Source organism: Cotesia glomerata, linkage group LG1 (assembly GCF_020080835.1).
Source record: "Cotesia glomerata isolate CgM1 linkage group LG1, MPM_Cglom_v2.3, whole genome shotgun sequence".
In the NCBI taxonomy this organism is placed as follows: domain Eukaryota; kingdom Metazoa; phylum Arthropoda; class Insecta; order Hymenoptera; family Braconidae; genus Cotesia; species Cotesia glomerata.
This window is the reverse complement of record NC_058158.1, coordinates 36775199-36789994: the sequence shown is the minus strand read 5'-3', so window position 1 is coordinate 36789994 and position 14796 is coordinate 36775199. Positions and strand designations below refer to the sequence as shown.

Below are 14796 nucleotides of genomic sequence, written 5' to 3'. Positions count from 1 at the left end.
ACTTATTATTACTAATAACAATTAATTATTAGATAAATAAATAAAACAATTATTTTATAGTATCAAATTGAAGAATTTATTATTTCGAGAGATAATAACAGAAAGGAGTAAGAAAACAGGAGGAAGGATTGTAAAAAAAAATAAAAAAAGGGAGAGAGATTGTGAGAAGAAATTCAAAAGAAATAAAAAATTATTTTGATTTCTAATAAGTTGAGCGGTAAGTTTCATGATGATGCTCATCGTGACCGTCGTGGTGGTAGACTGAGAAGTAAGCCACCTTCATGTTGGGCACGTAGTAAGCGCTTGGAGACAGAGGTCTGTCTAATGGGTAACCCAGGGGTTTGTAATCCAGAGAAACAACACCGCCGATAACTTCGCTGATGTGCTTGCCGTGGTAGTAATTCTTCAAGTACTCGACGTTGTGTTTGTAATGGTCGTATCCAGCAGGCTGGTCACCTTGGACCTCGTGGTGTACGTCAGGGTAAACTGGATGAACTGCTTGGCGGATTCCACCGACGATATCCTGGTGGATCTTATCGTGTATTTCTTGATGGAGTCCGTGGTGTACTTCCGGGTGTACTCCGTGGACGTACTCCTTGGCTCCTCCGGCGACATATGGGTAGGTTGCACCGCTGTGGTGGTAAACTCCTTGGTATTGTCCTTGAGGTACAGTCTGTCCGACTGGTACGTGGTGTTGGTACTGTCCTGAGTACTCAGTGTGGTGGATTCCTTGATGTTCTTCTCCTTGGTAGACATGCTCTGGGTGTTCGTAGTAGTGGAAAGGATAGTATTGTGGGTATTTGTGGTACAAGTAGTGACCGTAGTAGTAGTGGTGTTTGTCTACTGAAATTTTATAAAAAATAAATTAATAAAAGTGCGATTTGATCAAACCCGACATGGATAGGTAGATTTATTTGACGAATATTGAATAATTAATAATAAAGATGAAAAGTCAAAATTTTTAAATTTTTCGAGTCATGAAATAAAGTAAAAAAAATCATAAATAATAGTTTAAATTAATGATAATGACATTATCTTTAAAATAAATTTGATAGAATCGAGCTATCTATCACAGCAAAAAACGTATTTTAAAAAACGTTAATTAAAAATTTATCAAATTTTCAAAGCCACTAAAGAAAGCAAAAAAAAAAAAAGTTAAAAAATCAACGAATTATAGCTTAAATTAAAAATAATTGTATAAATTTGACGATTAATTCAATAGATTTTAACTATCTCATACGGCTGACAAATTGTAAGACGACAAAAGCTAAAAATAAGTTAATTGATAAATTTTTCAAGCCACCAAATAAATTGAACAAGTATCGTCAAGCTAGCCATAGTAAAATCCATTTTAAAAAGATATTATTAATGACGGCTCGAAATCGAAACAAGCAATAAAATTCTAAATAGAATAATTAATTGAACACCACAAATGAATTTTGTTGCTTTAATAATGAGTCAATGAATAACATGAAAAAATGCTTTAAATAAAAAAATTACCATCTTGGCCGTAGACACCGTGTTCGTGGTAGTGAGGAACAACATCAACGTGTTCATAAAGACCTTGTCCGTGTTTGTGTTCCTGGACGTATGGCTCGTAGTGTTCATCATCAAAGATGTGGTAGTGTTGCTTCTGGTAAGTACGGTATTGTGCAGGTACAACGGGTCCGAAGTGAGGAACTGGGTGTTCAGGAGTGCTAATAAAGGCGAGGATCTGGAGTGGGTAGCCACCGTAACGTCCCTTGGGGATTGATAGTCTAGCAGGGAATCCAAAGATCTGGGATGGCTCGGTGACGTAGTACGGGTTCTGAGAACGTACTGCGCTGTCGACGTAAGTCTTGATGTGGTGGACGGATGGGTAGTCGTGGCTGAAGTGTGGAGCGTGGTGAGAGTCTCTGACAATCACGTTCTTGCCTTCCTGGACTGTGTATTAAATAATAAATTTAAATTATTGTCAAAATTAATGATTTTGAAGTTGACTATTTTTTGGATTTTTTATTTAAGAAATTATGAAAAAAAATTTCAAATCAAAATTGTTAAAAATTATAAATGGAATTTTTTAAAATCAATTGATTTGTTAAATTAAATAAAATCCAAAAATAGTAACACGTCTGCTAATTTCAATCATTAAAATAATAATACAAAGAAGAATATTATACTTACGATCGTAGACAAATTGGTCAAGCTCAACGAAATAATGTCTGTGGTGGTTAATGTCGACCAATTTACCATCATAGTCGTATTTAGGTGCAATGTAAACGCGTACAACAGCGTTGCTGACGGGCTTGTCGCTGTTGACGAAGATTTGGTATTCGTAAGGCTTGTGGTTCAATCTCTTAACTTCAGCCTTGACTTTGAGGTTCTCTTGCTCGTGCTTGTTGACCGGTTGGTAGATTCCGTTGTCGATATCGACGATCTGGGTGTCGAAGTAGGTGTTGACGTCTGGGAAGACGATCTTTTCTATGGTTACTCCAGGAATTACGAGATCGTTGTATTGGTAAGCGGGGAGAGACTCCTGGTAACGTTGGAAGAACTTGATCACACGTTTGTAGAGCTTGTAGAAGACTGGATCGCGTACTGAGGTCTCGTGGAGGTCCAGAGGAGCTGGGGTGTATTCCCAGATGTTGGCGAACTCTGGAGCGTTGCCGAGAAGCTGGCGGGCTACGGCTTGGTAGCTGCCGTAGTATCTTGGGTTTATGGATTTTCCGGTTCCTTCGATGATCTCTCCAAGGATGTTCAGTCCTTCGGAATGGAAGAGGGAGACAAAGGCTTGCTGAGGGGTGATTACGTAGCCAGAGTCTATTGCGTTGACGATTCTGTGCTCGAGAGCGTAGACGTTTCTTACGAGATCGGCGTAGTACGGGGTCAGGGTGATGTCGTGTGAGCGGCCAGCGAATTGGAGTCCGTTGGTGAGGTACAAGTGTGGGTGGTACGGGGTCTGCACGTGCTCGTAGTCGATTTCCTCGATTGGTCCCAGACCGTGAGACAATCGCTGGAGGTTGTAGTGGGCCATCAATTGGTGGTGGATGTAGTAGTAGATTGATCCACGGCCAATGTGGTATCCGTGGTGGGTTTCTCCTTCAACGCCGTGTCCTTTGTAACCCTACCAAATTAAAATACTGTTAGTATTTTTTTCATGAATTTTATAAATGTTTAGATGTAGAGCTCTAGCTTTTTTTTTTCACTCGTAGAAAATTGAAAAATTGAGTTATTGACAAGCTTTTTTTTTTATTTTGTTCTTCTTCATGGTGAATCTACGAATTATTTGTTAAAAAATTACAAAACTCTATATTTATATTTTTTCGCAGTTTCAAAAGAGAAAAAATACTTACTGGTTTCATTTTTCATTGAAATTTTTTAGTTTTAAATCCGTAGAGTATAGTAAAATACTATTTTTTTTCTTGAAGATCATGAAAAAATGATTAAATTAAAATAACAAGTGTCATGGTATTATAATTTAAACATTTTTTATGAATTTTTACATTTTAATGTTTGATTAACAATTTAGAAGTGATGCAATAATTTATCGATAATTTTTTTCATACTTTGCATCAAAAATTATCAATTTTTCAAATTTTTATATTGTCTATTTTTCAAATTATTCTATTTTTTATACAAAATAGAAAAAAATAGAAAAAAATTGTCACATTAAATTGATGTCTAAAAAATTTCAACTTAAGTTTACATTTTTTTTTAATAAAAAAAATTAATTAATAAATTTATAAAATTAAAAAAAAACTTGAATAAACTAATTTGTCGATTTTTATGGTAAAAAAAAAAAAAAACGGTTGAGTCTGACATCTAAAAACTACTACAAATTTTTCGACACTAACTTAGCTATAAATACTCATGTTAGTAATTTAGATAAATTACTTGGAGTGATTTTTAAAAATATTTGTACACTGTCTTTTATTAATATTAGCCAATTTAGTTAGAAAAAAAAAAAATAGCAATAAATTTTTTATGAAAATCGGACAAGCTTTCAGTCTAATATTATTAAAATAAAAAAAAAAAAAAAACACTCACTTCAGGGATCATGTAACCAGCTAAGGAGAAGTAAGCATGGAAGAGAGCGAGACCAATATCGTGAGTAAAGTAAGAAAGTTGGTGTTCTCCGTGAGGAACATAATCAGTGTAGTTAACCGGGATGACAACGGTCTGCTCAGTCAAGGGGTTGTCCATTCCGTAAATTCTGACATTCTGGGCCTCGTGGATGACGCGAGCGTCAAAGTAGTGCTGAGGAAGGATCTCATAGAGAGCTGGAGGAATGATTCCGTGGGTCTCTGGGTGCTGGAGAAGAGCGGTGATGAAGGCTTGGATGAACTGGTGCTCATTCACGTGGATGCGGGCCCAAGCAGCAGTCTTGAAGAATACTGAGTAGTTCTTGGCTCCAAGGAACATACGTGTCAGCAAGGAAACTTCCTGGCGGAGTTGGCTCACGCTCGTTGAGAAGGGGGTTCCTCTTGGCTGGACGTGACCGTGCTTGACGAGACCGACGTAGTATTCAACGAGGTGGGGCTCGCTGTAATCGCCATAGCTATGTTCAATGTCGTAGGTCTTTCCTAAGTTGTAGATGTGTTGGTCAGGAATTTCCTGAGTGATGTGCTCCAGAATGTGGATGACATCTTGTTGCTTATGGAGAAAATCTTGATCGGCTGTTGATTAATAAAGTCATTTATTATTTCTTCTTTTTCTTATTCTTCTATTAAATAGTTAGGAATATGAACTAATTGCTTTATTAGAAATTACTCACCGGCATACTGTCTAACAGGCGTCGGGGTAGCGGCAACAGTAGCCACAAGGGCCACCAACAGTAAAAAGATGCGCATTCTGATTCTCAATCAGAAAACTCCTCTCGTATTTCGCTAAAATATTTACGCTTTTATACCAAATTGGTATCGGGTCTTTCGGGTATATCTTCTTGACCTCCATGGCCTGCATTTGTTGATTCGTTGTCTCCCCAAGGAATTTTTTGCAGTTAATTAATGGACTTTCGTACACTTCACAGGTCATGCGACATCACAGGTCAAAGCTATTAAATATTTTAAGTTTTTGGAATTTTCCTAAAATGATAAATAAAAATCATCATTAATTTGTCTGCTGTAATTGTAAAAAAGTTATCATTAACCCATATTAATTTATTTTCAATATCAATTACTCTAAACATTTAATGGATAATTATTTTTAAATTGCATTTGCAGGGTATGACATTTCATTTTTATCTTGTTATTTAATACTACACATTTCGTAATCATGCAACATTATATATTAATCATGCAACTTTATATCAACAATTTTGATAAGTTATTTTTGTGTGCGGTAAATAGTTTAATCACTCGGATAAGTAGCTCCAGAAAAAACTTTATAATTTTTAATTACTCGGCTCTGTTTAATTTAATAGAATAGAGTTGATATCATGCAGTAAAGTCTCAAAAGTATGGAAAATCATGATACTGAATTTAGTAGACGTTGAGAAAATTTTTTAGTTAATTAAATTAAAACTAAAAAAATATTTTTTAAAAACTGCAGTTTTAGTTTTTCAAATCTTCTGCATGAGGAATTTTTTTTTCTTATTTTTTTCAAAAAGAAAAATTATGAGATATCTGCTAATTTCATTTTCATCAAAAAATCAATTAAATTTAAGACGTCACCATCAGTATTATTTTCAAGAAATAACACTCCAAATAAATAGTTTTATCAACAACAAGATAAAATAATGTATTATGTGTATATTTTTTATTATTATATTAACGTAATTAACAAAATTACTTCAATTATACGCAAAGGTATTTATATTAATTTAATCATTTTGTCGTTTCATACATCAGTTCAGCATAATAACTTTTTTAAAATTTATGGTGCTCTTAAGTTTATTAATTTAAATAAAAGTAATTAGAAATTAAAAAAAAATTTTGTCATCTCTGTTGTATTTACTAGTACTCCTGTTTTTTTTTTTTTTTTATTTTTTTATTTTATACATTTTTATCAAATAATTTTATTTCTCCATAAAATGAGCATCCGTGACTGAGTATTAAGAAAATCTATGAGATGAACAAATTTGTTTGTTTAAATAAAGTTGACAGGTTTGAAAAACTTTTGGGCTTTTTTGTATTTTTGAGAGTTTCTGCATTTGTTTTCATCAATTATTTATTAAAAAATTGATTAATTTCACCATGATACTTAAATTAGCAGTCACTTGACAATTTTTGGATTTATTTTTTTTTAATAAACATATAGAAACGTTATAAAGTTAGCAGTCACCTTGACCAAATTTTTAATTTTATTTAGCAAAAAAATTTGTTTCGAAAAATTATTCTAAAAAATTTTATTTTTAATTTTTTTTAATTTCTACATGTCAATTTTTTTTCTTATTTTTTGTGCCCATAATTTATTAGTTACAAAAATTCTTAAAATTTATCAAATACCTGCTAAATTAATTTTTATAAAATAAACTTGACATAGAAAATTATTTTTGAAAAATTGCATTAATAATTTTTTAGAGCTTCTAAGGATGAAATTGTTTTTAATCAATTTCTATTGAAAAAATTCTAAAAATGATCAGATGTCTCAATTTTATAGTACCATAAAAAAGCATCCTTGCTTGTAAAAAATATCCATGGCTACAAGAAACGAAGCAGAAGTTAAATATTACTTTTTTCCTCCCGTTCAATAAGAGTGCCGGTTAATATAAAAAATCTGAAAAATTGATGTCATTAATTTAAATAAAAATAATCAGCAAATAAGTCAAAAAAACTTATTGGCTATTTTTGCAGTCTATGTATTTTATAAAAATTCAATGATCTTTCATTTTTAAAATATTTTATTATCTACTCAATTAATTTACTCAAATGAAAGTAATTAAGTATATATAAATACATCTACTCCAGAAATTTTTTCGTATTTATAATCAACATATAAAATGCGCTTGCGTGCTGTTTCCATGTGAAAAGTTTTTTCTGACAACTCCCTTCACGACAAATTAATTTTCAAAAAGTAAGCTATTAATTTACTATTATTAAATAAAATTATTTAAATTATTAAAAAAATTACTTAAAAATTTTATTTGTAAATTGTTCAACAGATAATTTAATTGATGCAAAAAAATGGTGAGTGTCAATAAAGAAATAGTTGATGAATTACGAGAAAAATATTTAAAGGTTAGAAAATTACTTGATGAACCGCAAGATGACCATCCCGAGGGACCCGATTGTAAAACAAAAAATAAAGCCGTGGGAATATTAAGAGAAATGCAAATGAAGCTCGAAAATGTAATTAATAACTCAGCTGATCAAAACATTGAAGTGATTGGTATGCTGTCAATCGTTTGGTTGAACATAGGAATAATTTTGATAGATAACGAAGAATTGAAAGAAGCTGAAGATAATCTGATGCGTTCAGTTGAAATTTTAAAAGGTCATGAATTGGAATCTGAATGTATTTTACCTTCTCTCAGTACATTCAATCAATTAGGCATAATCTGGTTCCAGTGGGGTGAGTACGAAAAGTCTAAAGCATTCGTTGAGAAGTCTGAAAAGGTTTACCAGGATTTCAAAAGCATCCAACCGGCGCGTGAGCCTCGAGGTATGTCTGATTTATTTGGCATTGACAACAGTGAAGAACCAACTCCCAAAAATGTTTTGGAAAAATTACATACTCTGACTCTGTACTACATCGCGCAGATTTACGGCATTTGCAAGGATCACCAGCGTGCTGCCTTTTACTGTCACATGACACTGCAGAGGCAATTGGAGCTCGACGACCTCGACTACATCGACTGGGCACTGAATGCCGCAACCTTGTCACAGTTTTTCATGGAACGTAAACATTTTTCACAAGCTCGCCATCATCTAGCAGCTGCTTCTCATATTCTTAAGATCTACGAGAATTCTTTGATTGACGATGTAGGCGAAAACGCCAACGAAGAAATTAAAGCTGCTAAATGGGAGCAATTTCGACATCGCAGTGCCGATGTCGCCAGATGCTGGGCCAAGTATGGGATCCTGCTGATGAGCATGTCCAGGGATCGTTTGATTGAACGTGCTGATAATGTTGATGATGAGAAAGAACCCAAAGAAGACAATAAAGCTGAAGACGCTGTGGACATCGAAACACTGGAGAGCATGAAATTTACAAAGCTCGAGGTACCTATCCAGTCGATCGCTGAGCAAGTGACTGATCAATACTTGCTAGATTTTAACGATGCTAAAAAAATTTTCCTCAACGTCCAGCAGTGGCTAGATCAAGCTAAAAAATTCTACGCTTTAGAAACTCATGCTTCGGACTATGTTTACATCATGCAGGACATGTCGCAAGCTTATAAATACTTGACGTTTTTTGAGGAAGATGAAGATCGTCAGGCAAAAATGCATAAGCGACGAATAGACATCCTGGAACATGTTATCAAAGAACTTAATCCGCGATACTATCAATCAGAGTGTCGGCAGCTTTGGATCGAGCTTGGAGAAACTTATTCAGCGATCCTGGACATTAAGTTAGATAAACTTCGGGCGTCTGATGATCGGCCTACACCTCATGTTTTAACAAAAATAAATCATCTAAGTAGATCTGCTATTAAGTATTACCAAACTTTCTTGGATTCGCTCAAAGAATCGGAATCTTCGGCACCGCTTAAAGAATTTCCTGAAGAATTGGTTCGTCCCGCTCTGTTCGCTTACTTTCACTTGGGAACGCTGTACAATAAATTGATAACGCCGGATAAAAATGCGCAAATTGAAAATATCATGAACAGCATCAATGCTTACAACTTCTTCGTCGAGTATTGCAATTCTCATCCAGATGCTGCTGAATTCATGAAGGTTGAGTTGAATGTTTGTAAAGATCTCGCAAATTTATTGCCGCTTAAATTAAATAAACTCAAGCAAACTATGTCAGAACCATGAAATTAATTTTTTTTTTATTTTTTATTTGTTTTTTGAAAATTTTTTTCTCAATACAATGTTCAAACACGGTAAGCTTTCTACTGTGCTTTATTCGCACACATATGTGATATAATCTTAATTTTTTTATGTAAAAAATTTTAATGATTAAGCATTATTAATTAATAATATAAATGTAAAATGAATATTTTGTGAAACGACAGAATACTAACATTGTTAAGGAAAAAAAAAAAAATAATAATAATAATAATAAATGATGTACAGTTTTAAAATATAAAACTATTATTTTCACGTTTCCATGGCTTCCATAGATGAATCTATCATAGGAGTATCAACTGGTGTTTCCATTGGCTCCACAATTTGTTTTTTAATACCGTAAAGTTTTTGTAACTTTTCGTAGTGCTTCGCTTCCTGTAATTATAAATAAATTTAATTAAAAAATAAATATAACACGGAGAAGAATTTTGCAAGCTTTTTATATAAATATTTTCTGTTTATTTTTTAAATTTATAATTAATTACCTTTTCATGTACTGAAGGACGAATTTTAGTAAAAGCAGAATCAAAGTGCCGCATTGACACTTTAGTGAGTCCAGAGTTGTTAATCATTGATTCTCTGAGTGCCTCGATACCAGCCTCTCGTACTAATGAAGCTAAGTCAGCTCCAGTGTAACCATCACACTTGTCACTTTTTCCAACAACCTCCAAGTCCACGTCATCTTCAAACTGGGGTCGTGTTCCATTCTAAAAAATAATAACATATTAGTAAATTCAATGAGTTATTATAAGTAATAAAAATGTTTATCAACAATTAATATTATATTACCTTAGTCAAAGCTTTCAGAATATCAACTCTGTCAAGGGGCGTAGGGAAACCAACATAAAGAATTTTATCAAATCTTCCAGGTCTCATCACAGCTGGGTCGATAATATCCGGCCTGTTGGTAGCAGCCATCAAATAAACCCCTTTTCTACCTTCAATACCGTCCATTTCAGTGAGGACTTGGTTAACAACACGTGAGGTTGCTGAATTATCACCCTCTGTTCTTTTGGGACACAGAGCATCGAGCTCGTCAAAGAATATCACACATGGGGCTGAATTTCTAGCCCTAATGAAACATTGTCTCACTGCTTTTTCGCTCTCACCAACATACATGTTCAGTAGCTCTGGCCCTTTGACAGAGATGAAATTAACTTCTGCTTCATTGGCAATGGCCTTAGCCAACAGTGTTTTTCCACACCCGGGTGGGCCACACAGCAGAACTCCTGTGGGAGCCATAAGCCCGAAAGCCGCGAAGTTGTCGGAATGCTTAACTGGTGCAAGAATTGCCATTTGTAACTCTTCTCGTACTTCTTTCAACGACCCAATATCATCCCAAGTAACATCAGGTACTGTAGCAAAACCTTCACGCTTAGATGAAGGTTGAACGGAGCGATAAGCGACCTCAAAGTCAATATTTTCAATGCGCAAATCAGCTAAACGTTCAGGTGACAGCGGATTTGTGTCATGGAGCAACTGTAACAGATCATCCAAATCACCGAAGTTTGAATTCAATGGCTCAGGTGCTTTTGGTTCCTCAGTTGTGTTTCCGTTAGTCAAAGGTACTGTTACATCTGTACTAGTACCCGGTGACGCCATATTAACTTCCTCAGGTACAATAATTTCAGGTTCTACAGGAGTAGCACTTTGATTAGTTTTGTCAGTTTCAGTTTCTGTCTCAACAGGCAAGACAGTCATTTTATTACTATCTTGTTCTGTTTCCGCTGTTGGTTGGTCGGTGATTGATTTTTCAGGTTCTTTCTCAGTAGGTTTATCAACAGGTTTTTCAGCCTCTTCATTATCAGCTTTTTCGGGAACTTTGTCAGCCGATTTGTCACTCGAGATCGTCGGATGAATCACTGAGGTTTCTTTTTTCAAAGCTTTAAAAACTCTGTCGACAGCAGCAATAGCGGCTTCGCGAAGAAGCGCAACTAAATCAGCACCTATGAATCCTGGAGTGAGCGAAGCTATTGTCTTAATATCAACGTCATTTGCTAAAGATAATTTGGCAGCATGAACTTGTAAAATACAGGCACGCGATTCTTTGTCGGGAATGCCGAGGGAGACCTCACGGTCGAATCTACCAGCTCTTCTCAAAGCCGGATCCAATGACTCCGGCCGATTAGTAGCACCAATTACTAAAACTTTGTCACCGTTTTCCTTGGTACCCAAGTCGTCTAAACAGGAAAGTAGTTGAGCAACCATACGCCGTTCCATTTCCTTTTGTGCGGTGGCACGATGAGGTGCCATAGCGTCTACTTCGTCTAAAAATAATACACAAGGTGCTGTAGCGGTAGCACGATCAAACAATTCTCTAATTCGAGATTCGCTTTCTCCAGAAACACCGCCTACTAGCTCAGGTGCTGCGACTTTTATCAAGGGAATGTCTAATTCACCGGCTATAGCATGAGCCATCAATGTTTTACCACATCCCGGAGGACCGTGAAGTAAAAACCCTCTTGGCGGCGACATTCCTAGTTGTTTAAATATCTCTGGGTGTTTTATGTGGACCAGTAATCTACAAACGTCTTCCAGTACTTTTTTGTTACCGCCTATGTCTGCAAATTTAACTTTGGTCTCTACTGGTGCTTGGATTTCTTTCTTTTTCTTCAATATCCCCGAAGGACTACTACCATCGGCTGTTTTTTCTCGTGGTCGTTTTCGAGATTTGTCTGGCCCTGATGATTTTACTTCTGATGATTCCGCAGGCTGCAAAATAACAAAGCAATCATTAAATACTTTTTTCAAATTTTTAATTATTTTAAATTAAAATATAAACAATTTACTTTCTGGTGATTAATATCTTCTCCCTTAGCTTGCTCGGGTTTTGACGATTTTGCCTTAGAGCCAGAAGTTGAACTTTTAGGTCCCGATTTGCCTGAAGTCTGTTCACCACTCATAGGAAACTGCTGACTCTTTTCAGGAGCGATATCTTCAACTTTCTCAGAATCATCGTCACTGCTAATATCAATTAATTCCTTGTCACTCCCGTTACCGTTCATTTCATCGACTGATTTTTTGTACATTTTAATCAGCTCTCTGCCTAGTGTATCATTTCCCGGTGTGTCGGACTGAAATAAAATATCAAATTTATTACAATGACAAAACATAAACACCGAAAGTTATATTAATGATCATTTGAACTAATAGAAACAAAATTGCCAAATCAACAAGTACTCAGATTGCTTTCGATACTTGTCTTATCAATTTGATAAAAACTGTAACTAAATAAATACCTCAATCTCAACTTCATCATCATATTCATCCTGTCGCGAAAGCGAGTCGGATTTCTTGGAAAAACTTTCGGTAATTTCGTCGTAGGCACGACGTACCAGGGCGCGAAATGCTGAACGCTTCTTAGCTCGGTAATCGCGGTATTTTCTCTGCAAGCTATCAGCCATTTCATTGACATCAATGTAAACTTTGTCTTCATTTTCATATAAGTACTGCAAAAAAAAATAATAATAATGATAATAATAATAATAATAATGAACCATCAATTATTAAAAATAAATATTGTTAGTGCTTCAAATGTTTGGTAAACAAATGAAACAGAACAAACGCCATCGGTACTTTTAGGTTAGAAATGAAAAATATTCAAAAATTACCATTTGCACCCGAGATATTATTTGTGGATCACGCTGTAAACGCATCTGATCATCCATTTGACTTTTATTACCGATTGGACTCATAATATCCTCGTTACTGACTCCCTGAAGGGGTATTATGTCAATAGATGAATTAAATTTTCTCGTTTTATTCATATTCAAATGATCGAAATATATCACGTTACGATTTTATAAAAATTACTTTTACCACGTGACTGATAAAATTGTTTTTATATATTATCCAATAATTTTTGTTATTAATTCAGCAAAAATAATAATCAAACCATTATTTATTAATTAATACTTAATATATATGATATTATTAAATATAACTATTGGTCTACGCAGTTTACAGTTTACACTAAACCACTAACCGGCAATGAATTTTACGCCGGCGATTTTTATTTGTTACATACGCTACACGTATACATATGTACACACATTTAACGTATATTAAAAGTATATATGAAAATATATATCTTTTGTATGAGAGAAATGAAAGAGGGAAAGCGAAAACGAAATACTACATTTGGCGACGTTTACATGTAAGAATACCGTTGAATTCTCTGCGTGGCTATTGGCTGACAACAAAGCTTCATATTTCAATAAACTTCCGACTACAGGAGTGTTGAAATTTTTAATTTTTGCTAAAGTATAATTATTTTCATAAATAAATTAATTTTCAATTTTTTAATAATAATTATAATAATTTTAAAATCATTACTCAGTATAAGAAAACGATAAATTCTACAGTTTTAATTGTTATTTTGATTTTCATAACTACTACTAGTGCCGCCAACGTCGCTATCAACCGTCGAATAAAAATGGTATTTCTTTTACCTCGAGAATCAGAGCATTATGGTATGTAAGAGATGTAATTTTGTATTTATTTGTAATTAATTATTTTTCCCGATTGATTTAAGGCGAAATAATATTTAATTCACGTTTTGCGATTAATATGTTTCATAATAATCAATTTTCGTAAGAGTAAATCGACCTAGAGAGCTTTGTAACCTGCATTTATGTTGTAGTGACACGAGCACATGGTAGAATATTTAGTTCTATTTTTATTTAGAGTTATTACCATTATTTTATTAAATTAATTGAGATGATAATAATTTTTTAAAAATGCTTGAACTTTTTTTTTATTAATCTTCGCCGAATATTTCTTGGATATTGAAATTTTTTTTTCACATGTGAAGCAAAGTTAGGTTAGCGTCTTGGTGAATAATTTTATTGCTTTTTATTCATTGATCTAGATTTTTCATACTATTTTATTAATAAATTTATATTTATTGAATTTTTATTAATTAAATTTTTATTTTTTACAGCCGTTCGGACGATTCGTGCAGACGGGCCGTGTGTGCCTGGTTAACGATGGTGTCAATAAAGGAAAATTGGTCACAATTGTTGACGTTATTGACCAAAACAGAGTAAGATATATTTGTTATTATTAATTAGTAATCATAAAATTAAAAAAATTTAACATCTATGTTTGTTAAATAAATTATAATATGAAATCATGATGAACCTTTGTTCTTGATAGGAATTGCCGGCTGACACTTTACTGATGTCTAACAAATTATCTGAGATTATATCAGTATCAAATATATTTAACTTTTTAGTTTATTCAAAAAAATTAATAAAGCTGTTTATTACAGGTTTTAGTCGATGGACCTCAATCAAAAATCCCAAGAGGCCAGATGAGATTGAGTGAACTCCATCTCACCAAATTCCAACTCAAGTTCCCATTCACTGGATCGACGAAAGTTGTACGCAAGGCTTGGGATGCTGCGGAGTTAGAAAAAAAGTGGAGTGAGACGGTCTGGGCTAAGAAAGCCGCAGCCAAAGCAAAGGTAAATTGCGCACCAACTGTTAATCCCTATTTTTAACCACTGGTATTTAACTAACATTATTTATAACCACTCATTCTTTTTTTTTTAGCGTTTGACACTCAGCGATTTCGACCGTTTCAAGTTGCGAAAAGCTCGTCAAATCCGCAACAAGCTCAGATCCGACGCTTTCTTCAGGTTGAAGAAAGTAAGCAAGAAGACAAAGAAAGGAGCAGCAACTAAAGACTCTAAAAAAACAGAAAAGAAATCCAAGAAGTAATTTGATAAATACTTCAAATAAATCTTATAAAACTTAATTTTATCTATTTAATTTCTCAACCTGTCATTAAATTTTATTGTTATTAAAATTAACTTAATACACTTGATTAAATATACTTAACTCTACAAATAATTTGTAAC

General features: G+C 33.9%; 4 protein-coding genes across 8 annotated transcripts; 2 read left to right on the top strand and 2 right to left on the bottom strand.

The window, feature by feature from the left end:
* Nucleotides 1–57: 57 nt before the first annotated feature.
* Nucleotides 58–4910, bottom strand: LOC123260174 (hexamerin-like). Of its 2 annotated transcripts, none has more exons than XM_044721172.1 (5): nt 4754–4910; nt 4027–4655; nt 2164–3103; nt 1501–1923; nt 58–843 (listed from the first exon to the last, which is right to left on the bottom strand). In XM_044721172.1, exons 1-5 carry the CDS (start codon nt 4827–4829, stop codon nt 203–205), a joined length of 2709 nt encoding a protein of 902 aa, XP_044577107.1. In that variant the 5' UTR covers nt 4830–4910; the 3' UTR covers nt 58–202. The 2 variants fall into 2 exon arrangements, with proteins under 2 accessions (XP_044577107.1, XP_044577115.1); XM_044721180.1 differs by having other exon boundaries at nt 58–840.
* On the top strand, nt 3764–14693 carry LOC123260346 (60S ribosomal protein L14). Of its 3 annotated transcripts, none has more exons than XM_044721398.1 (4): nt 3764–3768; nt 13876–13977; nt 14206–14400; nt 14489–14693. In XM_044721398.1, exons 1-4 carry the CDS (start codon nt 3766–3768, stop codon nt 14654–14656), a joined length of 468 nt encoding a protein of 155 aa, XP_044577333.1. In that variant the 5' UTR covers nt 3764–3765; the 3' UTR covers nt 14657–14693. The 3 variants fall into 3 exon arrangements, with proteins under 3 accessions (XP_044577333.1, XP_044577316.1, XP_044577326.1); XM_044721381.1 differs by lacking the exon at nt 3764–3768 and adding an exon at nt 13267–13405; XM_044721391.1 differs by lacking the exon at nt 3764–3768 and adding an exon at nt 13567–13590.
* On the top strand, nt 5105–9155 carry LOC123260239 (KIF-binding protein). Of its 2 annotated transcripts, none has more exons than XM_044721266.1 (2): nt 5105–5116; nt 7082–9155. In XM_044721266.1, exon 2 carries the CDS (start codon nt 7104–7106, stop codon nt 8898–8900), a length of 1797 nt encoding a protein of 598 aa, XP_044577201.1. In that variant the 5' UTR covers nt 5105–5116; nt 7082–7103; the 3' UTR covers nt 8901–9155. The 2 variants fall into 2 exon arrangements, with proteins under 2 accessions (XP_044577201.1, XP_044577200.1); XM_044721265.1 differs by lacking the exon at nt 5105–5116 and adding an exon at nt 6829–6993.
* On the bottom strand, nt 8905–12960 carry LOC123260155 (nuclear valosin-containing protein-like). The gene is made up of 6 exons (XM_044721144.1): nt 12545–12960; nt 12173–12382; nt 11723–12007; nt 9723–11645; nt 9419–9640; nt 8905–9308 (listed from the first exon to the last, which is right to left on the bottom strand). Exons 1-6 carry the CDS (start codon nt 12698–12700, stop codon nt 9186–9188), a joined length of 2919 nt encoding a protein of 972 aa, XP_044577079.1. The 5' UTR covers nt 12701–12960; the 3' UTR covers nt 8905–9185.
* Nucleotides 14694–14796: the final 103 nt, after the last annotated feature.

What these genes read in the sequence shown, in the direction of transcription:
- LOC123260239 (XM_044721266.1), top strand. Translation starts at nt 7,104, where the DNA reads ATGGTGAGTGTCAATAAAGAAATAGTTGATGAATTACGAGAAAAATAT.
- LOC123260155 (XM_044721144.1), bottom strand. Translation starts at nt 12,700, where the DNA reads ATGAATAAAACGAGAAAATTTAATTCATCTATTGACATAATACCCCTT. An exon ending in ATGATGAAGTTGAGATTGAG is followed by an intron (nt 12,008 to 12,172) that starts GTATTTATTTAG and finishes ATTTTATTTCAG; the next exon opens with TCCGACACACCGGGAAATGA. An exon ending in GTCCTTCAGTACATGAAAAG is followed by an intron (nt 9,309 to 9,418) that starts GTAATTAATTAT and finishes TTATAATTACAG; the next exon opens with GAAGCGAAGCACTACGAAAA.
- LOC123260346 (XM_044721398.1), top strand. An exon ending in ACGTTATTGACCAAAACAGA is followed by an intron (nt 13,978 to 14,205) that starts GTAAGATATATT and finishes TGTTTATTACAG; the next exon opens with GTTTTAGTCGATGGACCTCA. An exon ending in AAGCCGCAGCCAAAGCAAAG is followed by an intron (nt 14,401 to 14,488) that starts GTAAATTGCGCA and finishes TTTTTTTTTTAG; the next exon opens with CGTTTGACACTCAGCGATTT.
- LOC123260174 (XM_044721172.1), bottom strand. Translation starts at nt 4,829, where the DNA reads ATGCGCATCTTTTTACTGTTGGTGGCCCTTGTGGCTACTGTTGCCGCT. An exon ending in GCCTGTTAGACAGTATGCCG is followed by an intron (nt 4,656 to 4,753) that starts GTGAGTAATTTC and finishes ATTAATCAACAG; the next exon opens with CCGATCAAGATTTTCTCCAT. An exon ending in CTGGTTACATGATCCCTGAA is followed by an intron (nt 3,104 to 4,026) that starts GTGAGTGTTTTT and finishes TTAATTTGGTAG; the next exon opens with GGTTACAAAGGACACGGCGT.